The sequence below is a fragment of the Gobio gobio genome (assembly GCF_949357685.1).
Source record: "Gobio gobio genome assembly, chromosome: 15".
Lineage (NCBI taxonomy): Eukaryota > Metazoa > Chordata > Actinopteri > Cypriniformes > Gobionidae > Gobio > Gobio gobio.
The window spans coordinates 36564451-36590390 of record NC_137108.1 but is presented as its reverse complement, the minus strand read 5'-3'; the positions used below and the strand labels follow the sequence as shown (position 1 = coordinate 36590390).

At 39.0% G+C, this 25940-nt stretch overlaps 1 protein-coding gene across 1 annotated transcript in view; it reads left to right on the top strand.

Annotated features, from left to right (window-relative positions):
- The first annotated feature begins 2695 nt into the window (after positions 1-2695).
- Positions 2696-25940, top strand: part of emc2 (ER membrane protein complex subunit 2) — a 44613-nt gene continuing 21368 nt past the window's right edge. The window contains exons 1-7 of the mRNA XM_079836391.1: positions 2696-2791; positions 3803-3916; positions 6352-6416; positions 9789-9874; positions 11280-11337; positions 23263-23348; positions 23514-23573. Coding sequence (XP_079692517.1) covers positions 2752-2791; positions 3803-3916; positions 6352-6416; positions 9789-9874; positions 11280-11337; positions 23263-23348; positions 23514-23573 — 509 coding nt within the window. The 5' untranslated portion in view covers positions 2696-2751. The remainder of the gene's footprint in view (positions 2792-3802; positions 3917-6351; positions 6417-9788; positions 9875-11279; positions 11338-23262; positions 23349-23513; positions 23574-25940) is intronic.

The window sequence follows — 25940 nt, the reverse complement described above, 5'->3', positions numbered from 1 at the left end:
AGCCACCCGGACAGCTGCTGCAACAATGGTTTGCATAACCAAAGAACTTCTGCACAAATAGTCAGAAACCGTCTCAGGGAAGCTCATCTATGCTCGTCGTCCTCATCGGGGTCTCGACCTCACTGCAGTTCGTCATCGTAACCGACTTGAGTGGGCAAATGCTCACATTCAATGCCGTCTGGCACTTTGGAGAGGTGTTCTCTTCACGGATGAATCCCGGTTTTCACTGTACAGGGCAGATGGCAGACAACGTGTATGGCGTCGTGCGGGTGAGTGGTTTGCTGATGTCAACGTTGTGGATTGAGTGGCCCATGGTGGTGGTGGGGTTATGGTGTGGGCAGGCGTATGTTATAGTCAACGAACACATGTGCATTTTATTGATGGCATTTTGAATGCACAGAGATACCGTGACGAGATCCTGAGGCCCATTGTTGTGCCATTCATCCATGACCATCACGTCACGTTGCAACATGATAATGCACGGCCCCATGTTGCAAGGATCTGTACACAATTCCTGGAAGCTGAAAACATCCCAGTTCTTGCATGGCCAGCATACTCACCGGACATGTCACCCATTGAGCATGTTTGGGATGCTCTGGATTGGCGTATACGACAGCGTGTTCCAGTTCCTGCCAATATTCAGCAACTTCGCACAGCCATTGAAGAGGAGTGGACCAACATTCCACAGGCCACGATCAACAACTTGATCAACTCTATACCTGCGTTTCCACCGCAGGAACTTTCCCCAGGAACTAGGAACTTTGGGTTGGTACTCGGTGTGTGGTACCCCTCCGAAAGTCCCTGCTCCCGAGGTAGTACTTTTTCAAAGTTCAGGAACTTTCAGGGGTGGGACTTCGGCGTTGAACATGCTGATTTCTGCATTCAGTAAATATCAGTCTTGCTCTTTCTGTTCGATGGCGCACTTTCATCTCAGCCATCTCACGGTCAATGTCTGTAATAGCTGATAATAACACACGTTGTCTTATTTTAAATCTAGCTTTACGAGCTTTCAGAATACGCTTTAGTATCAGTGCTCGTCTCTTTTTTGCCGTTTTGCTAATTACCTCTTTAGTAAACCAATACATAACCAGCAAAAGCAGCGCTGCTTGAATCATCTCCATACTTGTTATTGTTGCAGACAGTGTCGCGCAAAAATGATTACTGTCCGTCGCTGACTGGGAGGAGCAGTCGCGCGCAGTCCTACATCACAGGACTAATTTGCCTAATCTTCACGGTACTTTAGACCGCATTGGAAACGCAGACAGTAGCAGGTCTGGGGGAAAAAAGTTGCTGTAAACAAAGTTCCTGGTACAAATTGTTCCGGGTAATTTCGGTGTAAACGGGGCTTATGTGAAAGAGATGTGTTGCACTGCGTGAGGCAAATGGTTGTCACACCAGATACTGACCCCCCCCCCCCCCCCCCAATACAGTAAAATTGCACATTTTAGAGTGGCCTTTTATTGTGGCCAGCCTAAGGCACACATTTGCAATAATCATGCTGTCTAATCAGCATCTTGATACGCCACACCTGTGAGGTGGATGGATTATCTCGGCAAAGGAGAAGTTTTCACTAACACAGATTTAGACAGATTTGTGAACAATAATTGAGAGAAATTGGCCTTTTGTGTACATAGAAAAAGGCTTAGATCTTTGAGTTCAGCTCATGAAAAATGGGGGCAAAAATAAAAGTGTTGCGTTCATAATTTTGTTCAGTATATATGATAAAACTAAAGACTCTTCTGAGATATGAAGGATGCAGTACTCTATCCTATAGGTACTCATGATCAACATGAGATTGACAGAAACTGTGTGTGTTATGCACCCTTTAAGTATCAGTTAGCATTGGCTTGTTTTAATGTGGTTGTTAGCTTTCCAGAAACAAGCCTTATCCACATATCAAGTGGCTGCCATGCAGGAGAACTGGAAATTATAAATCCACAAGTCGCCAGAGCACAATGAACCACATATTTTTTGCAGAGAGGATGACATTATCTATAGTTTCCCTTTTGTACGCTAACAGTGTCCTTTACAACAACAAAAAAAACTTGGCACAGCTTCGACAATGCACAAGCAGCCACAAAAGGAACAACATCAAGTTTAGGTTGTGCTGCTATAAACAAGCATGTGCTGAGTCCACTTGGTGAGTGCACTGTGTGGTAGACACAGCAGAGTAAATGCACACGCTGAGCCAGATCCACAGCTCCTAAGAGACCAATTTAACACAGAGAGACGAAAACAGACACAGCATATAAAACCACAATAACCTTTAGAAATGCGACTCTCTATGGTAATAAAACGGACTAAAGATTCAAATCCAATTTAGTTTATAAAATAGAGAAAACAATAGAGACAGTTATTATATATTATGTATTATTCATATTAAAATAATTTACAATATTTAATTTTAAATCATTTAAAATAATGAATAAATTATAATTAATTATTTCGTTGTCATTGATCTTTGATTGGCAGATAGCCTATATATGATGTTTATCCTGCAAACTGTCTATTGTTCCCATTCTCTTTATTTTAATAGTAATTTATATCTTTTTAATTTGTATTTATTAATTGTTCTTGAGGCTGCTCTTTTTTTCTAATATAAGGGAAAAATGTAAGGTCCGTGGTTGTAATGTTTAAATTAAACAAATTGTCTGGATTTGGCCTTTGCCCTCAATGACCCTTCTCACAGCGTTGACTCTCGACGTCACTGTCATCCACCAATCAGCTATCAGGAGGCGGAGCTTGAAAAACATGTCGTCTATGTCGGAGCTGTACGATGTCACTTGGGAAGGTAAATGACTTTGTTTGCGTTAACAGTGGTTATTAGTTGATTCAGTATGTATCTGTAGGCATTCAAACGTTACACAAGTTATACATTTTGTAAAGGTTTGCGAACTACATGCATTATTTTTGTGCTTATCATTAAAGACCAGGCGCTCTAGGTAGCCAGTTAGCTTCTGTACAGCTTAGTAACTAAATCTGTATTCTACAAAGACATACTTTTATGTTCACACAATGGATTGCGGTGTTTAGGTTGCGCTTTATCATATTGTCCTTTATAGACATTTTCATGTTGAAATATAAGCGGAGTATTCTGTTTTTTATGTCTTGAAAAAACTGCATGTCATATTGGTCATCTACAATAAAGAATGATTCAGTTATCTTATGATTGTCATAATCTCTTGTTGTTTTTATAATGTCAATCTTTTGTTGCCATAGATCTGACATCCTAATTTAGTGCAATAATGCAGATTAACATTATTAACGACTGATACGATAGTATGTATGTCTGGCTCTTTAGACATGAGATAAAACATGTCCCACAACTTGGTTTCTTACATACATTCTAGTGGATATCAAATATTAAGACGTGTATATTTTTCTATTCAACTTTTCACTCGTGTTTTTTTTTTTCTGATTATTTGATTTCTAACGGGAAGAAGAATAAAACAATACAAATGCAAAATATAAGTATTTTCATTAGTGTTCTCAGCAGACCTTTATCCCCCACTGTAGGAACTTTGTGCTTTTATTAAGTTAGATTTTTTTTTGGCCTTTCAGCTGTTTTGACACCGTTATCAGAATCTAACATCATTATCAGGGTGTTAAAATTTAAGTCATACAAAGTATAGTAGTCAGGAAACTTATAAAAAAATTAATGGAGCACTATGGATATTTTTTTTTAACAATTAAGATGGAGAAATTACAAGTTGTACTCCCAGTAAATAATTGATGGATGATGAAAACAAATATGTGATAAAGTTTAATCCAAGGGCTAATGTGTTCCTTTATTGCATTTCAGAGATGCGTGACAAACTCCGTAAGTGGAGAGAAGAGAATTACAGGAACAGTGAGCAGATAGTGGATGTTGGTGAAGAGCTGATTAATGAGCATTCGTCTAAACTCGGAGATGACAGTAAGTACAATTACAGTAAACAAAAGCATATTTATAAGAAGTAATAAATAATGAAGAATCTTCTGTCTCTATAGCATTGTACAGTTCTTAAAGTAATGGCTTTGTAATTGGACCGTTTTTTAGGGTGATGTCTGGCTGACGATCAGACATGTTTCTTATGCACATATGGACACTAAGCGCAGCACTTTAATAGGATAACTGATGGATATTTAACAAATAAATATGCTGAATAATAACTATACGTTTTTATTGCATGGAACCATCATAGTCCTAACAAAACATTGAGGTTATATTCCCATTAGACAGTTTATAGGAACATTTCTCACAGCAGGCGATTCGAAGTTTGACAGTAATTGTCTTGAAATTTATTAAAGTTACAAAAGTTATGCTTTGATGGCAGTTGCGGCAGTGATTTAAAGAGGATGAATTTAGAGTGCAACTTCTTGGAAAGGGGTTACTATTTAAAATGTGAGATAAAACACTCTGTTTTTTTAAATAAAATAAAAAAATAGATAAACCTCACTTAGTGACTAGACATGGGTTTTGTGGTCTTTAGCACAGTCTGAGTAAAAGTTCAGTGGTGGAAATATAGTTGCATAATCATTTGGAAATAAGCAGTTTATGGCAAATTAACATTAAATGTTAGTGCTTTTGCTTAAGTATTTGGATACACTAATTTGCAAGAACAAATATACATTTAATTAGTCTCAAAAACAACAATGTTTTGGCCAAAAAAACTGTATATCAAGAACGATTTAAAAAGTATTGTATTTGAGTCGAGTATCTAACCGCTTGAATATGACTATTACAGAAGGCGGAAAAGAGCGCCAATTCTTTTTTCTTTCTCTGTCTTGATTTGTCCTTAAAGATCTGATAACAAAAAGACTTTTCAGCTTTTCTCTTGACGTTTAAAATGAGTGGAAGTGGAAACAGCAGAAACATTTCAGATGGCTTAATATTTATTTGCTTTGGTCAGTTATGGGTTTCTAAGCCAGACAAGTCCTGCAATCGTGTTGTCAAACATAGCCACTAAAGCCAAGACTCTCTTCAGCTAAAATCATTATCTCAGAGGTGATCCAATCCTTCATACTAGCTCTAAAACTCGCTCCTATAGATGACAATTTTTGGTTTCCCATTCCCAATTGGAGAAATTGGGCTCTTTTCTACTTAAATCAGATTTAGGCATTTTTTTCGCTTCATCCATGTTATTATTTTAAAACCACATGTAATCTCAAATGACTATTATTAAACGTCTTTTGGCTGGTGACAACACTGCTGTTTGAGGAATATTAGCAAACAATGACAGAGCCAAAGTTACCCATCAGCCCTCAAAAAGGCTTTTACTGCAATACATGTGCTCATACAAGCAAGCATAAAAATAAAAAAATAACGATTGTTTTTGTGGTGGAAGCTTTTCAGATTTCTAGATGGGCCTGTTATCTAATTAAGGAAAGAATGAAGCAAAGATGAGCGAAAGTCTCTTTGCCATGCGATGAATTGTTTTATTGATGCATGATGTCGACTTTTTACTGAAACTTTTATTTTTTTTTGTTGTGATTATGATTCATACTGTCTTTACAGAGCAGGGTAAATACTTCACACAGCTTGTTTTTTATTGAAACCAGCTCTTAAATTGGCTGTGAAACAAGATGGTAATTATCAAAGAAAGACTTGGAATCATAAAAACGGCTCAAAAAACTTGAGGCGTTTGTTTGCTTTGGCATATCAGTTTTTTTTCTTGTTCGGTGGGATTTTATTGTTCTTCCTCAATTAGCATGTTTGAAATCATTCAGCCGATAGACTCGGGCATGCTTGTCAAAACACACTTGTCTGTCATGGAGCATTAATTTCATTAATTGGATTCCATTAGCCAAGCCCACTAATCAGTTTTCTTTATTGTGAATAGAGCAGCTAAAGCCACTCGCTTTGTTACGGTTGCCAGTTGAACGTTAAACATTGCAGTCTTGGAAATGACTTAAGCATTTAATTGTAGGAATTTAAAATTCCTGTAATCTGTCAAATGAACGACACACTTTTTGGGCCGAGACGACGCAATTTCAGCACGTAACGCATGTCATGACGAATAGAGGGTGAAATTCGCTCACCCTTTGCGGTGTTTGACTGAACTGATACATAAAACTGATGAATACGCTAAGGTTTTCTTGTCAAAATTCAGCGACTTCGTTTTGTTTGGCGTCGATTTCCTGACCGTTTCCATGAGACCTGCCAGCTCGCCCACACTCGGAGATTACGAAGACAAACTGTGTCGCTGACGGACGCTAAAGATTGTCTTTTCTAATGAAACAGAGAAGAAAGTCACAGTTTGCTCGAAAGGAGTTCACACGGGTTAGATGTTCATTCATCATCTTTGCTACCATGTTGAAAAATAAGACTTACTAATATGGTGTCATTTTATGTTTGTCTCCTGTGCTCAGTTTGGATAATTTACGAGCAGGTGATGATCGCAGCGCTGGACTGCAGTCGTGACGATCTGGCCTGGGTGAGTTTTCTTTAAGTAACTTTCTTGCCCATTGAAAATGAAACGTTTTCCCAGGTGCTTTTGGAAAAACAATTGGCTTGAGATTTAAATCAGGCGTGATTTTTCAGCATGTAGGAATCGGGGATCCTTGTTGACTTGAGACACTTACAGTAGTCAGTTTCTGAGGTTCTTACCAGCAGCTAGGAAAACAGCGGGAAAAACCGTCTGTGAGCATGATGGGTCAGCCGGGCTAAGCCACAGAGCAAACTTTCCATCCTAACCAGGAAAACATTGGATTTGACAGTAACCATTCCTCACCAAGTCATGAGTGTGTGAAGAAGAAAAAAAGCAGGGTCCTGTTCATCTTAGTGGGAAAGAACTGGTAAAAGTAGCATCCTGCTTTTGCTTTTTATAGTAGCCAGTGTGGAATTGTGGGATCCCGCTGTGCAGCGTTCTGAATTCTCACCCACGTCACTTGCAATTTTTCACGTCTTCCCTCACAGCTGTATGGCCAACCTGTTTATCATGGCACCCACGGACAGGAAATTTACCATTTCAATTTATGGTTAGCAGAAACCTTCGCTGTAATATTGTCTTGTCAAACCAGTCACATCACACTTTTTAGAGTAGATCTATAAAGTTTTAAATGCTGTGGATGAAAAAAATGTATGAAGCCCACATTTCATCACCCCTGAGAGTTGTAGTATAATTTTCAAGTGCTCTGTAATCCAGCAGGCTTTGCATAGTCACTCAAGCTGTGGTGCCAAAAATATATGAATTTATTCTTCGGGCAAATAATCATGCCTGATGTTTAAGGTAATGTCAGCATAGTCTGAAATATGAAATGATAGTAAAACAAAAAATCTAACTGTCTAGGTAACCTTTAAACAAAGTATATATATATTTTTAAATAAATGTAATTGTTCCTTGTTATTTTTGCATCAGGGTTACTTTATTGATCACAACACCTGAAATGCCAATCTTTGAAGAGTTTCTGTTGATTTAATTATTTTTGTTAAAAAAATAACCTTTAAAGACTTTTGAAAACAGGTTTGTATAAATAATATAATAATAAAAATAATATAAAGTTTGATGTCAGTACTTTTATTAAAGAAATTATTCATTTATTCAGCTAGGATGCATTAAATTGATTAAAAGTGACTAAAGAATTTGACATTGTTTCAAAATATAAATGAATAAATAAATGCGGTTCTTTGGAACTTTCTATTTATCAAAGAAAAAATCAGTTTCTACAAAAATATTAAGCAGTATGACTAGGGCTGGGCAATTTTATCGATTCTGCGATATAAATCGATATTTTTTCTCCCAAGAAAGTATCGATTTTTAAGCCGCGAGTATCGATACATACATAAGTCCCATTCAAATCCCCGTGTTTACCCCCATTTGCGTTGCAGGAAGAGCGATTTGGTCAGCCAGCCGCTAGTACCGCTGTAGAGCAAGTTACCTGTACTACTAACTTTACGCCGACGTCTACCTCTTCTTGTTTACGGAGTCAGAGCGAGGAGATTCAAATAAATGGCGGCGAATATAAATCCAGCGCCTTCATGCTTAAAAGCAGATGTGTGGGAGCACTTTGGGTTTAAAAAGAAGAAGGAAAGCGACGACTTAGACTCAGGGGTCAACAACATGAGTCGCCCGCCGACACTTGTAGTCTCTGCCGACACGAACACAAACCTCACTTCATGAGAATTTACCGTTTCATTTGAGAAAACTGGCTGCGTCTCATTCTGCTCCTGGTTCAGTAGTCAGGGCACTGATCAGGACATGAGTCAATGGGCTGATCCCTGATCAGTGCCCTAACTGAACTAGGGAGCTGAATAAGACGCGCACCCACTGTCATATCATCATGAACACAGACACTGGTAATCACGGCAACCCGTCAAAATAAAAGTTCGGTTTAACGTGAAGACATTGACTACAGATTGTAGCCTACAGTACATTTAGCTACGTCTCTATGTAATAATAATACGTCTCTACTAATAATAATAATTATGAAATAAATAATACTAATTATATAATTATTAATGGTTGCTTATTTTTCACTTGATCTTTCATTTATAAACAATGTTTACTTTTAAACAGCATACAGCCTTTACATGTTTATGTATTATTTACTTATGATTATCATCATATATAATAAAACATTTATTTAAAAAAAAAAAATAGTGGTATTGTACCGACTACTGGAACTACTACTATACTCTTTCAGGTGCAAAACAGTTTGGATAGTTGTTAATATGAGAATTATGATGCATTATTTAAGAGTTTTAAGTATTATATAACATGAGTAGCTCTCTTTGACTTTCTTTTTTAAAAAGTAGCTCTCAAATGAAAAAAGGTTGGAGACCCTTGACTTAGACAAAGCATCGCGGTTGATTTGCAAGCTGTGTGACACAAACGTGAAATACTCTGGAAATACTACCAAATGTCAGTGTCAAGCTAAAAAAGCTGTCAAAGAAACTGTTCAGAACAGGCCACTTGCTGCAATTTTTTAAAACTCCATTGTTAATTGCAATACTGCACTTTATTTACTTTTCAAAGGCTTGTAAGCTACAGTTTGCACTGTTTCAATAAATGGAACTAATTTTCTCAACACATCTTTGATTCATTTTGTCCAGCATTTGCAAGCTGTAGACTCTCTGTCCCGTCAGAGACATATATTGTGTAATTGATGATTTTAGTTTTCAGTTCAGTTAATTCAATCCAAGTAAATGAAACACTCACAAGATGTCACCAAAATCACTCTGTCCCCTTTAAATCTTTCAGAAAATGATGTAAGTGTATCGAATTATATCGAATCGTATCGTTGGCTGAATATCGTGATATATATCGTATTGTGAGCTGAATATCGAGTATCGTATCGTATCGTGAGATTAGTGTATCGCTACAGCCCTAAGTATGACTGTTTTCAACCTTGAAATGGCTCTTGAGTTAGGATGTCTCATTCGAATTAGGATATATGAATGATTTGTGAAGGATCATGTGACAATGAAGAGAACAGAAATATAATTAATATATAAATATTTCACAATATTACAGTTTTTACTGTATTTTTGATCAAATAAATTCAGCCTGGTTGAGAATAGTACATTTTAAAAACCTTACTAACTCTGCATTTTTTGAATGGTAGTCATTTTGAAATGTATAAATATATTAGTAATATTTTATCTTACTGTGCAGAAAATACTAAGCTGTTTTTGGCTAATACTCACATTGGCTCAACCAATAGCATGAGTTTAGAACAGGACTTTGGTATGACAAACCAATGGCATACATGAAGAACATTTGGAATACCTGTTTGTGGAGTCTTGCTTTGAAAAGTGAAAATGCTCGCATGGTGAAACTCAACCGTTTTTGTTGTTCTTTGCGTAGAGTTGCCTACAGGAGCTGAAAAGGCAGTTTCCAGACAGCCACAGAGTGAAGCGATTATCAGGGATGCGGATGGAGGCTCTGGAGAGGTAAGATACAGCGCTGCACCATCTTAACACCACGGCCTTGGATTAGCTGCAAGGGTGGGTGGGGGGTGATGGGGGGGGGGGTTCTGGGATGTAAGTGGCAGGATGCGTGGGAAGGGAGGCTGTTTATTTTCCAAGCCACCGTTCCTTCTGCTAAGTGGAAAAGCGAGAGAATGGTTCAGCCCTCAGTAGTCCTGTGGCTCTTTTGCCTGAGTGAGGAATTCCAAAGACGGAAGTGGTCTCTCCCGCTATTATTCTGGGGGTCCCTCTGTGCTTCCCCCTCCCCTCTCTTTTTGTCTCCCTGGTTGGGAAAACAAGGCCGGACAGACCTGTAAACATAGTACCTATGGTCTGCGTTTCCTCTCCCAGAGAGTTTCACCCTCTCTCAGTGTTTGAGCGAACAATTAAGAAGGTCGTAAAGTGATGTTAATGTATAGAATTTCAGCAGGATTTCAGATGTGTTTCCGTCTGGTCACCATATCTTCGACGTGTTTATCAGTTATGCCAGGGGTTGTTCCGTAATTGTGAGTGATTGCGCCTGCACGGTCAGATTAAATAAACTGCAAATTTGAGTCTAATTGCCATCAGACGCTCGGCTTAAATGAAACTCTCCCCTCCGCTCCCACATGGCTGAATCCTACATAAATAGAGCAAGTCAAAGCGGCTGGTGCCATTTGAGATGTGCCAGAGAGTGATTGAACTCTAATGTGGATGTGAGAAGAGGAGTGGCGGTGTAGCTCAATGATAATAGGAACCAGAGCTGCTTCTGTTGTTGGTTGTGGGCTGAAACAGGTTTTGATCATAAGGCTGGCTGCTTTGGCTGTGCTAGCGTTAACTGTGCAGGTTGTCCCTCGTAAAAAAAAAAACAAGCTTTCATTCGACATGACAAGTGAAGTGCTTGTGGCATTGTCCTCCCATTCTTCAGAAAACACTGTATGAGATCAGCATCGTAATTCATAACGTCTTTTCAAACACGCAGTGCTGTCCAACACTCAGTTCAGGTTGAAGGGCCCGTAGAGTGTATTTATTTTATTTTTTTGCATCTGTAACTCATATATGTCTTGCTTTGGAATGCCTTTTAAGCGAAATGCGCTTCGAAACGATGCCTGATTTGTGGTGGAAGTTCAGGCTGATTTGTTTAGAGGTAAATCAAAGTGCAGGCAATCATGTTTGTGGATTACACTCTTTGTGGAGCTAGTAAACCTCGCACAACGCTGGCTATTTGAGTAGCTACAGTAATGGCTGTTTATTTCTGCCGCTTGGATACGTAGCCTCTGTCACTATAGAAACAAGCCATTCTGTATACAAAAAGTTGGTTACTGTGAACTTTATTTGATAGCTCTACCACCTAATTTCACATGACCGGTGTTCCTGTTGATTATCCTTAAACATGATCTCTCTGTTGAAGGTATGAGGATGCCAATAAGCTGTACGACTCAATACTACAAGATGACCCGACAAATACGGTAAGGAAAAAAAATTGTGGTTAACTTGTTTTGCTGTCTAAAAAGTTCATTTCCGTACATGCTAAACTCTTTCTCCCCTCAATGACCTCAGCCACTAAAGTCACACACACACACACACACACACACACACACACACACACACACACACACACACACACACACACACACACACACACACACACACACACACACACACACACACACACACACACACACACACACACACACACACAGTACACACAAGAGTGTGAGGTAACAAAGACCATTGATTTATGGACTTCAGTTGCATTAAACACGGCTGGGTCAACCTCAGCAAAAATAAATGGCTTGTCTTTAGAAGATGGGGATTTATCGGTTTTCCTAAGACTCCATAGAGAGGTCTCAGGGGTGCTAATTTTTCCCCGTTTTTTTTACCTTTAACCTTTAGATAACCTAAAGGAATAGTTCATCCAGAAATGAAAATTCAGTCTTCATTTAATCACCCTCATGTCACACCAAATACATAAGGTTTTATTTCTTAACAAAATCTTCAAAAAAAAACCCTTCATTTTTGGTAGGGATGCGCTGAAATTTCAGCTACCAAATATTTTTGTCCGAGACTACTTTCGAGACTATTTTAGGTTTTGGGCCAAAATCAGTGAGCAAAACAAATGTTTAATTAGCACTTCTCCAATGGCACATTTTGACTGTGTTCAGCATCAATTTCATGTAGAGGTCGAAAAACAAAAAACATAAGTAAAACAGTGATGAACTTATTGCAAGAAATAAAAAAACAGTACTGATCCATGAAAATGTGCTAAATTAAAAACAATATATTTAAATGAGGTCAAATGTGTTACTTTAGCTATAACCTAGAAACATGCATGTGCATTTCATAGGTTACTCTATGCAAGTCCCATTTAATGTATTAGCTTACATGAACTAAATGCATTATGCAATATACATTTTCACAGCATGTATTAATATGAGCAATACAATTGTACCTTGATCATTCATGTTAGTTCATAGTGCATTAACCAAGGTTAACAGATAAAAATAAAAATTCAAACTCAATTAAATGTTGAAATTAACATACTAACAATGAACAATACTTCCACAGCATTTATTAACCTTAGTTAATGTTACAAATGCAATCTTATTGTAAAGTGTTACCCTTTCATATAAATCCAAACAGTCTGCTTTTTTAGTAGGCGATTATCTAATAATAAAAAAAACGAATGCGTTTCTGCTTTGTTTATATTTCTGTCCCCAGAAATTTTGCCTCGACGACAAACATACACACTGCTGTTCTTTACCTGCTAATGCAGCATCTAGTCAACAAATTAATTACTTTATAATGATTTGCAACAAGTACTGTAGTGTTTTGTATTCAAACCGTTTCACTGTCATGTTTTAAACATGCATCTGATGTGTCAGCACTCTCCGTGCAGCCTCAAAATTTAGATTTTTTCTTTTAACTTTGTTTGTAACAAAGCAGATAGAGCAACCATTGACTACCATAGTATTTTTTTCCCTACTATGGTAGTCAATGGTTGCTCTATCTGCTTGGTTACAAACATTTTTCAAAATATCTTCTTTTGTGTTCAGCAGAACAAAGAAACTCATACAGGTTTGGATATGATGAATTTTACAAAATTATCATTACAGAATTTTCATTTTTGGGTGAACTATCCCTTTAAATGTTCTGACGAAGAGATAAACATGGCGGACTGTGTACAACTCACTCAGGGTGAAGTCTATGCTAATAAGGCAGAGTCCGTCAGCAGTCGTAGGCAGGGCCTAAGCATATGTGACGTATGTGAGAATCTACAAACGGCTTGTTCTGAGACACTGCTTATGATTTGTGGGGATTAAAAAAAGTGGGTGGATTTTCACCATTATAGGGTGGTTGTGTACACACTGCTGACACACATTTTTGTTCAAAAACCATGTCGGCGATTTGATTTCGCCCTGCAACTCAGTCTGGAAACCTGTACATTCATTTCTACTGCTTCTGTTACACTTTTGCGGGAACCCCTTTTGCCGGGTTTAACACGATGACGGATAGAGAAGCGATGGGTCGTTGCCCGTTGATCACACCTCTTGTGGTCTGATTGGTTGAAGGACTATCCAATTGCGTACAGAGTCATTTAATTTATGCTCGTTTATCACGCCTCTTGTGCAGTAGAAAACACAAAGCAGATTCCCCAGACCAATGTTCAATCTTAAATTGAGCTTGGTCTGGTGATAGTCAGACAAATGTAAAAGTGAATTTTTGTCCCCTTTAAAGGTGTACTGTAAATTTTAGCGGCATCTAGTGGTGAGGTTGCGAATTGCAACCGCTCACCCCTCCCTTTAGAAGCTAAGGTTGCCGACACAGGACAAAGATTTCATGGTCTGAGACAGCAGAGAGTAGCTAGCACTCTGGAGAGCAGTTTGTCTGTTTAGGGAGACTGTAGAAACATGACGGCGCAAAATGGCAACTTCACTGTAAGGGGACCTGCGGTGTATGTAGATAGAAATGGCTCATTCTAAGGTAATAAAAACATAACGGTTATACACCGCTAAAACCTAGTTATGTATAGTATATTGCATTTCTGTCAATAGATCCTCATTAATAATACACACTGCACCTTTAAGCTGCAGCACGGATCAAGTACCCGTAAACCGATCATCCTGAAGTTTTGGTTTCGGACTATAATTTTAATTTCGGTGCATCCCTAGTTTTTGGAGTCAGATTTTCTTTTTAAAGGTAGTTTTACCTTTAACGTCTTAACGATTCGTCCAAAAATGGACTGATTGTGTTCAAAACAATGATCCATTTAACAGTCCACTAGAGGTGAGGATCAGTGAATAACAAATTACATTTTTTGGAGCAATTCAATTTATCCTTGCTGAATAAAAGTATTAATTTCTTAAAAAAAACAAAAAAAAAACACATGTTCCATGGAAGAAAGTCGTTCACGTGAGGTTCAGAACTTTCATTTTTGGATGAATTATCCATTTAAAGTATGTGGTTCTTAACTTATTTATTATTTAAAGATCACTTAGGTATTAAAAGCCCAAATGCACAGTTCGCTATTGATTTGTCTTGTCTTGGCGTAACACATGAAGTCTGTTTTTTATTCACTGATTATTTATTGAGTGAAGTGGTTTACAGTATCCAAGTATGCTCCATGTTTTTCCAATATCTTTCCACCATCACCTCAAAACATATTGTACCTGCCCTTCACTCTTACATAAGGACTGTGTGGCCATGCAAGAAAATAAATGTTTTAAAGTGTTTTCATAATCTTATTTGTTTTGGCCATTCTCTGTAGATGCAATACAATTTTACACATGGACTTGCTTAGATGTTTTTAAACATTTTCTCTGGGCTGGCAAAGTGTGCATGATGAAGCGGATACTTTTGTTCTTTGGACATCATGCATGGATTCCACACCTCACTGTCCGTCTGTTTTGAGCACATGGAGGCTTTGCTGGTAAAGTCAATAAACTCTCATGTGTGCACCGACAGGACCCCCTTCCCCCTCTTTCTCTCTCTCTCTCTCTGCTCGTTTGCTCCTTTAAAGGGATAGTTCACCCATAATTAAGATTGTCATCATTTACTCTCCCTCATTTTGTCCCCAATCTGTGTGACTGTCATTCTTCCATGGAACACAAGAAACTTTTAATAATGTACCGGTCACTCTTTTGCATGCAATTTCAATGAATGAGGACCTTTTAAGTTTCAAAAGTAATGTGAAAACAAAACGTTGTCTGTTCGGTTTGTGCACCATTTTTCGAAATGTTCTGAAGTCATATGATTTAAAGGGGACCTATTATGCAAAATTCACTTTTATAAGATGTTTGAACACAGATGTGTGTCCACAGTGTGTGTAAGCAGTGTGTGAAAGCCTATTATGGTAAAAATCCATCCACTACTTTTTTTTATTATCCTTGTAAATCACAAACAGTTTCTCCAAATTAGCGGTTCCAGATTTCCCCCTAATCTTAATATAAAGGGGAAGCCCTGCCCATGACTGGTGAAGATTTGCCCTATTAGCATAGATCCCACCCTGATTAACATGATGGTACATGCTAGTCGATGAGTTGAATCAACTTAACTCCACAACAACTACATACATTTATTCACTAACCATGCAGAAACGTCCAGTTGCATTCTAAAAGTTGTAACTTTTTCCTGAATCTCTCCATCAGTGTCCGAATCGGTTCGAACATGTAAGGCTGAACACCGCTACTGACAATTTCTGACATATTGGCTGCGTGACATTCTCCAGTTTTGTCATCTGATGCATGAGCTGTAAAGGCACTGCCCTCTTCTGGAAAAGGGGCCGTGGGCAGAAGCTCATTTGCATTTAAAGGGACATACACAAAAACTGCATGTTTTTGCTCACACCCAAATAGGGGCAAATTTGACAAGCTATAATAAATTATATTGGGGTATTTTGAGCTAAAACTTCAGACACATTCTGAGGACACCAGAGACTTATATTGCATCTTGTAAAAAGGGACATAATAGGTCACCTTTAAGGTGTTATTCACTGAAAATCTTCTCCTTCATTGGGCTGTTAAGCATTATGACTGGATCATTGTGTTAGTGAGATGAACTCAAGAACCAGATCAATCAGATTCTTGAATTAATTAGTCAGACTGTTTTTTTTGTCAACTGATTAATTGAAAAGATCATTTTCAAAGAGAATTTTCACATATCGGGCATCACTACTTCTCTTATGAACAAAACCTACCAAGGAGAGCAAGAACTATGGGCTACTTTACGGGCCACTTTACGTTGCTTTTTTTAAATCCATTTTTGGGATCTTGGCAGCCCCTGTCCACATTAGGTTTTGTTACATTGATAAGTGGCCAGAATATTCTTCAAAAATTCACTTTTTGTGTCCCACCAAAGAAAGTCAAGTGGGTTTGGAATCGATGAGTAAATAATGACTTTTCATTTTTTGGTTTTTATTTTACTAATGCTTTAAGCTATCACCGTCTTCATCTTGCAGGCAAAAAAAAAAAAAAAAGGCCTGTCCTCCATCCTCTCGTCCCTGCATTTGTTATATCATTACCATTTGATATTTATTTAACTATCTGTTACTGTTGGACTGAACCGCTCCCATCCGTCTTCCTCCCTCTGAAAACGAGAGGTCTGTTCTGTTTGTTTTTTGTGCATTTCAACCGAGGCACTCTCCCTATTCCCATGATCAAGGTTAAATTGCAAGCACATTTAATGGCGTGTAAATGGGAAGTTGAGAAGATCGGCGCAAAATGGATATCATCAAACCAGTGCGGTTACATTATTCTTCACAATCTAGTAATCATATCGCTTTGCCCCTCTGTTAACATCCAAAAGATATGAAACAAATTTCCCCTCGGGGAAATATGTTTCCCCGTGTCCTAGTGTTATCCAAGCCAAACACGCTTGGGGGAAAAGCGTGGCAATAACGTGATTATTGCAAATGTCCCCATCAAAGTGTTGCGTTTTACGTGAACTTTAGCTGCTGTAGTAATGAAAACCATGAGGCGAAATATAATATCCCGTTACTAAACACCTGCAGGTAGAGATCATTTGTGAAATATAGTATTTACAAGCAGTTCAATGCAGAAGCACATACCTTTTGTGAAATCTACTGGATTTAAGCTTAAAATGGTTAAACTGGGCTTTTTATTTATGAACTGTCATTTAACCCAAATTTGAATTGTCATCATCAATATAATGAAATGGTCCTTTTACACACAGTTCAGCAGAAATATCACTGGAAAATACTGTCCAACCACGTCTCATTACCTCATCAGTCTCTCGCAGAAACCGGCTGCAGCCATCATCTCCTAAAAGGAAATGTGCATTTGTGAATGATCACTCAGACAGCCGTCTTGTTTTTTTTTGTTTTTTGCACCAGGAAGTCTGGGAAATGAAGTGAAATGGGCTGACAGATTCTTAAAGCTTTGCTTGATAGCTCTGTGAAATGCAGTGGGATTTTGCTCTTTCAGGATTTATCAACTTGATTAGGTGGCTCTCTGTGTCAAAAGACCAAAACGGGCCATCAGTGTATCCATCAAGGGCACATTTTCACTGTGAAAACCATAACATTTCCATGTCTTCATGTTGAATGCTCCTTGACGGGACATGGTAGGCTTGGTAGGATGCTCCCACTTGTGGAAAGGGTGTAGGCAAGAACCATGTGAACCACCCTGACACAATTAGGTTCAGCCCAGATCTTTCTGATGGCCCCGAAAAGGATTTGCCCGTTTCCTGGTCTCCAAATGCAAGTCACCTCCCGTCAAATCTGTACGTTTTGTGGAGGGGAATGGAAGAAAATGGAGCCGTTGTGCAGTGGCAGCTAGACTGTATTTTCCCACAATCCAATCCCCTTTGGCTGGGTATAGCAGGCGGGGTGACAAGAGGTTGTGGTATGGGAGGGATGACATCATCTAGGTCACCTGTCTGTAAATGCAAGGCTTATCTAAATGCTGTGTTTTTTAACATGTTCAGTGGAATGGGATGAGGGCACGATCCAAGAAAATGGCGGAAAATTGGCAACTACTGTGAGGGCTTGTGAGGCATCCCAGCATGCGGAGCTGAGATTGGAAACTGAACTGTTGTAATTATAGGCTGTGGAATAGATGTGGTACCCATTAACCAAAATTGTTGAATCAACAAAAATTGCTCAAGGTTTTTCTGCCATGGCGGTGTCCAAAAATGTTCGAACTCCTAGCCCTTCCATTGCTCATTATGGTCCAATACCTACAGCAATGATTTGGAGAAATTCTTCCAGGCTCATATCTATCTATTTATCTATCTATCTATCTATCTATCTATCTATCTATCTATCTATCTATCTATCTATCTATCTATCTATCTATCTATCTATCTATCTATCTATCTATCTATCTGTCTATCTGTCTATCTGTCTATCTGTCTATCTGTCTATCTGTCTGTCTGTCTGTCTGTCTGTCTGTGAGGAAAATAAGTATTTGAACACCCTGCTATTTTGCAAGTTCTCCCACTTAGAAATCATGGAGGGGTCTGAAATTGTCATCGTAGGTGCATGTCCACTGTGAGAGACATAATCTAAAAAAAAACAAAATCCAGAAATCACAGTCTATGATTTTTGAACTATTTATTTGTATGATACAGCTGCACATAAGTATTTGAACACCTGTCTATCAGCTAGAATTCTGACCCTCAAAGACCTGTTAGTCTGCCTTTAAAATGTCCACCTCCACTCCATTTATTATCCTAAATTACATGCACCTGTTTGAGGTCGTTAGCTGCATAAGCTGTCCAAAGACACTAGAGACAAAATTGTACACCTCCACAAGGCTGAAAAGGGCTACGGGGAAATTGCCAAGTAGCTTGGGGAAAAAAGGTCCACTGTTGGAGCAATCATTAGAAAATGGAAGAAGCTAAACATGACTGTCAATCTCCCTCGGACTGGGGCTCCATGCAAGATCTCACCTCGTGGGGTCTCAATGATCCTAAGAAAGTTGAGAAATCAGCCCAGCACTATACGGGAGGAGCTGGTCAATGACCTGAAAAGAGCTGGGACCACCGTTTCCAAGGTTACTGTTGGTAATACACTAAGACGTCATGGTTTGAAATCATGCATGGCACGGAAGGTTCCCCTGCTTAAACCAGCACATGTCCAGGCCCGTCTTAAGTTTGCCAATGACCATTTGGATGATCCAGAGGAGTCATGGGAGAAAGTCATGTGGTCAGATGAGACCAAAATATAACTTTTTGGTCATAATTCCTCTAAACGTGTTTGGAGGAAGAAGAATGATGAGTACCATCCCAAGAACACCATCCCTACTGTGAAGCATGGGGGTGGTAGCATCATGCTTTGGGGGTGTTTTTCTGCACATGGGACCGGGCGACTGCACTGTATTAAGGAGAGGATGACCGGGGCCATGTATTGCGAGATTTTGGGGAACAACCTCCTTCCCTCAGTTAGAGCATTGAAGATGGGTCAAGGCTGGGTCTTCCAACATGACAATGACCTGAAGAACACAGCCAGGATAACCAAGAAGTGGCTCTGTAAGAAGCATATCAAGGTTCTGGCGTGGCCTAGCCAGTCTCCAGACCTAAACCCAATAGAGAATCTTTGGAGGGAGCTCAAACTCTGACCTGAAGCTCAGAAACCTGACTGATCTAGAGAAGATCTGTGTGGAGGAGTGGGCCAAAATCCCTCCTGCAGTGTGTGCAAACCTGGTGAAAAACTACAGGAAACGTTTGACCTCTGTAATTGCAAACAAAGGCTACTGTACCAAATATTAACATTGATTTTCTCAGATGTTCAAATACTTATTTGCAGCTGTATCATACAAATAAATAGTTAAAACATGTTACATTGTGATTTCTGGATTTTTTTTTTTAGATTATGTCTCTCACAATGGACATGCACCTACGATGACAATTTCAGACCCCTCCATGATTTCTAAGTGGGAGAACTTGCAAAATAGCAGGGTGTTCAAATACTTATTTTCTATCTGTCTATCTGTCTGTTCCATCTATCCGTTCCATCTATCCATTATATACACCAATCTATCCATTCCATCTATCCATTATATACACAAAATCTATCCGTTCCATCTATCTGCCTGCCTGTCTGTTCCATCTGTATCCAGCCATCCGTTCCATATATCCATCTATATCCACCTATAGAGCTGTTCCATCTATCCATTCTAAATGCTAATCTTTCAGTTCCATTAATTTCATATATCCATTCCATCAGTTCCATTTATCCATATATAAGTTCCATCTATCCGTATATCAGTTCCATCTATCCGTATATCCGTTCCATCTATCAATCTACCTATTCGTTCTATCATCTATATGTCTGTCTATCATTTGTTTCATCTGTCCATCTGCCTGTCATTTGTTCAATTTATCTATTCATCTGTCTGTCGTTTGCTCCATCTATCCATCTGTTGTTCGTTCTGTTGTTCATTCTATCATCTGTCTGACTGTCTTCCTATTGTCATTGGTTTGTTCTATCCATCTATCCATCTCTCTAATCTTTGAAGCGGTCTTCATTTGCTCACTTAACACAGTTCATATTTCTGAACTGTGCAAAGTAATGTTAACAAGCTGTTTATTGTAAAACTGATTGACCCAGTAGGCTTACTCGATTCACAGAATTTCTGCACTCTTACTCTGCCTGTAATCCAGCAGGATAAACACGGTTGTGCTTGTGAAAGCAATTGAGGTCAATGAGAATTCTCCTGAGGTTGACCTCTAGAATTACATGCAATTACAGTGCTGAAGAAGATGTAGTTTGTAAAGGTCAAACAGATTTTTTTTCTGAGCTGACACTATATTTCAGTCCAATGACATTTTTGTCATAGTTTTTTAAACCGTTCTTCTGTGGATCACAAAAATAAATTTTGACATTCTGCTTTTTTTCCCCATACAATGAAAGTCAATAGGATCCAGTGTTGCTTTGCACACATATGACCTTCATTGTGTAAACATATTATTTAGAAGAATGTTTCAACTGTTTGGGACATGAGGATGAGAAAATGATGAGTTACTGATGATTTTTATCTTAAGCTGTTGCCGAGACTGTAGATTTGGTCTGGATATCTTGAAACCAATAGCAGGTAATTCTCTTATTTAAGGATGAATTTGAAGCCGGGTCGCGTCGGTACACCACAGTGCTGAGAGTCAACTCCTCTTCACCCTGTGGGAACGACGGTTGCCTTTGAAATCCCTGGAGGTGGGCTCTCCACGGCAGTGTGAAAGTGGAGCCAGGGGTTGATGGAAACAGCCAGGTCCTTCACGGTGAGAGCCACTCAGAAATGCTTCAGAAGAAAGAATCACGAAGAGAATGAAAATGAGATGCTGGCCTTTCCTGGATCACGTCGAAAGAGAAGAGAGAGGGAGGGAAAGGCATAAAGAGACTGAAATGGTTTGGAATAGCTAGTTGTTTAATAAGGTTTCGTAAGACTCTCTGGTCTACCAGCCTCCGTATGTTTCTGTCGGTGCCAAGTGCGCTAAGAGGAAACGAAAGACAGATATGGGGGCCGAGTAAATAACCTGCGGTCGCAAACAGTCTTCCGCCTTGTTCAGTACGGAGTACAAAGAAATCAGTTTGTTGGCAGAAACTGAACATTAACAATAAAATTTGATAGCTTAAACTATTTGGAATTGCTGTTTGATTCTGTTCCATAGTTTCTTTAAATACTTTTGGAGGATAACATTATATAGCGATACAGAACTCGTGCAGTATTCCAAACAGCTTGAGGTTGTAGCTATAGCCTTATTTCACCTGTCATCTCCCGCCCGGTAATGTGAAACCATGTCTTCCGCTGATCCAGTAAGTACTATCAGACTTGCGTACAGTAGGGGATTGGCAGTTCATCAACTCCTTAGCTCGAGCAGACAGTGGAGCAGGTTCGCCTGGCCGCCTGTTTGATGGATAAGTGGATTTGGAGTGGCGGTGGTATCATAGCAGTTCCAGATTTATGGCCTTTCAGACGTGACTCATGCCCGCCTTGATGGAGTTTGGTCCATGCTGTGGTAGTAGGGAAGACCCACTCTATCAAGTGCCAGTTCATAAATAATATCTGGGGCACTTCTAACAGTAAAGCTTCTGCTCTTTGCTCTCCTTTCACCAGTGGAGGAAAAAAAAGAGGCGCTCCTGGAAAAGTCGTCAGACTTGGCGTAATACTTTCTGATTCAGATTGATGAGATTCTAATCCACCTGAAGGTCACTTCTGCGTCGGAACAAGGCGGACGTTATTTGTGGCTGATGTGAGCTGGGCTGTGTAAGTTTATGTGAATGCATATGGCCCACGGCTCTTTGGCAATGTGTTATTTTCACCACTTGAAATGGGTCTTTACTTGCTCTTGCAAATGTGAGCAGCATCCTTGCTGATGCTCGTGCGCCAGAATCCACAAGCTTTCTAATCTGATAAAGACATTACTTTTCGGTATCTGCTGCTATATTACTTACGACTTGAACGCAGTAATAATATGCTTTCAAGGAAACGTCATATTGGACAATCTGATGGTGCAAGGCTGTTTATTATAACACTGCCTCAGGGGAGGAAAAAAGAACTGCACGTGCACTTCTGCCCAGTAACTGACAGCATTCAATTCACCTCCATGACGTCCTGTTTCAGAATTCATAAAAAAGGATTGATGCTTTAAGGGTGATGTTGTAAGACCATTTTAAATCTTACCATATAAATTCCACAATCCTGGTCAGGGGTTGAATGATTAGGTAGGTTTTTGTTATTGTTTTTTATAGTGTTTCCTGTACATTTGTCTTATCTTCTCATATTTAAAAGATTCGAATTTGTACATTTTACTTTTAGATAAAAGTATTGTAATGTAGTTTTGAATTAGACTTGACATTACATTTTTTTTTTAGGTAAAATCTGTAAAATGTCACAACAAATGGCCAATAAAAAAAATTCAAAAGTAAATGCTAAATCAAATCTTTTGATACATTTTTTTTTTTTTTAGTTCTTTCCTAAAATAGCAAATTTTTCTACAAGTCAGAAATCTGGCTATGCAAGACTAGGTCACAAATTTCTGAAACTGAAATAGGATATTTTATGTAACTAAGTTGACCACCAGAACCCCAAATGTGCAATCCGCAAAGGTATTTGGTGACAATCTGTCAATGTTTGATGTAGCCTATGTATGTATCTAAATCAATTTATTACTTGTAAAACTCTCAAAATCAGTATTTGTCTGATCGGAACTCGTAAGATGGAGATGGAATCCAACTCTTTGACTGTGGTGCCTCTGCTGTCCCTGTTGTCTTCACAGTTTGATCACCAGAACCCCAGGGGATTGTTGAGATTCCTTCAGCTTTCCCAATACTATGATCATTTACACATCCCTCTTTCTTTCACTCTTTGCTCTTTTCTGTTGCTCGCAAACACTTGAAACTCTAAAGGCCTAATCCTCTGTTGATGTCAACCCAACAGGCAGCAAGGAAGCGCAAGATCTCCATTCTGCGAGCGCAGGGCAAAAGCAGTGAAGCCATTCGTGAACTCAACGAATATCTGGAGCAGTGAGTGTTTTACAAGAGGATTTAGACCCCCCCCCCTTTCCCCACCGCTTTTTAATTAAAAGGGGTTTTGCATTTGATTGAGTTGCCCCCCAAGCCTTTCCCTAACCCCCCTTTTGTCCACAGTGGCCTTTCTGATGAGCTAACTACTACTTCTCTGTCTTGCAGGTTTGTGGGAGACCAGGAAGCATGGCATGAGCTGTCAGAACTCTACATCAATGAACATGAGTAATGATTTCTTTTGTTGATTCTTTTTTTTATACTTGCAAGAAGTTGATATAACATGTGGGTTAATTAAATTGGCTGGGGTCAAATTGACCATCATACAGAAACAACATATCTAGAACATATAACAGTCAGGTTTCTAAAAAAGTAGGCATATTTTATGGCAAAACAGGGGAAAGGCTTCAATAATATCTGCCTTCTATACTATAATAATAGTATAGAAGTTATTGGGAATATCTGCCATTTATTGGTTATAGCCATTAGATAATAATTATCAGGTTATTGGGAATCAGCTAGAATTTGAAAATATCAGTGCATCCTTACTTTTTTGTAGAAAAATCATGATGTTTTCAGAGTGACTTTATTGTATTCTTACACAATGCAGACAGGCATTTTTGTAGTGCAGGTTGGGAAAAACTCATCATGTAAGATAACGAAATCAGCTAAAATCGATTTATCAGTCACCAATGTGTCAACAAGATGTCCAGAAATTGCCTGTATGGAATGTGATGTTTACAAGGGTTATGAGGTCACATTCAGCACCATCTCACAGGTCATTCTCAGGACCTTTCGGTTGACGTGCGACGGTTTCTGTAGAGTTGGTGGACCCTATGGAGTAAAAGACAGTGAAATGCCAGTCTCAGCCAGGGGCCCTGCTTAAAGCTCAGTGTCTATTTGTCCCATGGAGTAGGGCCATAATAGGATTTGTTCCTTGAGCCCCCACTCCAACTCCTGGGATAAGACTGTGCTCCCCTGCTGATATCTCTTTTGCCAGGGGTTACTTTCTGCCAGGCATCAGGATTGTAGGAAACTACAATTCTGTGTCTGTGTCTCCTCTCCTCCATCCTTCTTTAATTGTTTTGGTCTTATTGTCAATGAGGGGGGCTACAGGGTGTTAGTATGTGTGTGAGAGAGAGAAAAAGTTGGTTGTCCTGGTCGAAGGCCACTGGCCGTAGGAATGCTGGAGCTTGGTGAGAGCACCGCTTATTAGATACCTCACGGTTTTGTGTAAAGGGCTTTATTGCTGTGGTAGACAGAGGAAATCCCGGGCTGAGAGGATTATCTGCCCGCTTAGCCCAACTTTTCTAATATCACACCATTCTTTGACAACCCCTTATCTATAGGCGTGTCAGTGTCACTCTTTTTCTTTCTTCCCCTTTCTCTTTCTATTCATTATTTTAGGTCACAGACTCACTTTTTCCCCTTCCCCTCCTCTTCCGGCAAAGCCTGCATTATCACATCTCTCTTCCACACTGTGAAAGAATGGGAGAAAAGGGAAAAAGAGAAATTCCCAAGAGAATGAGGTGGCACCCATTCTCCCAACCAGTCAAAACAAGATGAAGAGAAACAAACGCCACCCTAACAGCTGATTACACAGCTACGACGGACGACTATCTACACTAAGTCCGTAATACAAATTGACCACTAGTAGATCATGCTTTTCAATGACAGTTAAATACTGGTAAAGAAATGTGTCAAAGTGGTTTCTTTGGGTGACTTGTATGCTATTTTTAGGTAGAGATGTCCAAAACGACATATTTTCCACTAATCAGTTGGTTGTCTAAAGTAAACTAGTTGTTTTTAAAGAAGCATTATTACGTTGACTGATAATGTCAACCAAACACATAAGATTTGATTCTTTCAAAATCAGCTGGATGGAGCTCAATAGAAAGCAGCCTTGGCTAGTTGGTTGTTGGTCATCCTAACACAGTTTTAGGTTTGTACGTTTGTCAGGAGATGGAAGCCTGTATTTTTTGCCTCAGGGTTTGAAAATAAGGTATCAATGGACTCAATATCTTACAATATGACACTTTTTATAGCTCACAATTTGACTTAATATTTAAAAATGTAACTATATATCTCACAATTTGAGTTTGTCTCCTAATTTTGATTCTCACAATGTGACTTTCTCTCAGAAAATGACTTTATACACTGCCTGGCCAACAAAAAGTTGCTGTTCGGATTTAAATTGGCAAATGCTTTAGAGTCTATGATTGGATCCTTATTGCAGTGATTTATGTTATGCTAGCATGTTATATGTTTGGCAACACTTCACCTAACCCTAATTGACGGAGTGTGTAGCTTTTCATTTCTTAAACAACCATGTAGGAAGACACATCATGGCCATATTACAGGATGATAATGTCAAGATGCATCAGGCTCAAACTGAAAGAATAGCTGGAAGGGAGCATGAAGAATAATTTTCACACATGAATTAACACCTTAAATTCATTGAAAGTCTTTGGGATGTGCTTGATTGGCAATACTAGATCTTGACCAAAAAGCATCCTTGAATATGGCTATTGACTCTTAAAGGTCCCATGGCATGGCATTTTTCTATTATTTTATAATGTTTCCTGAGGTGTACTT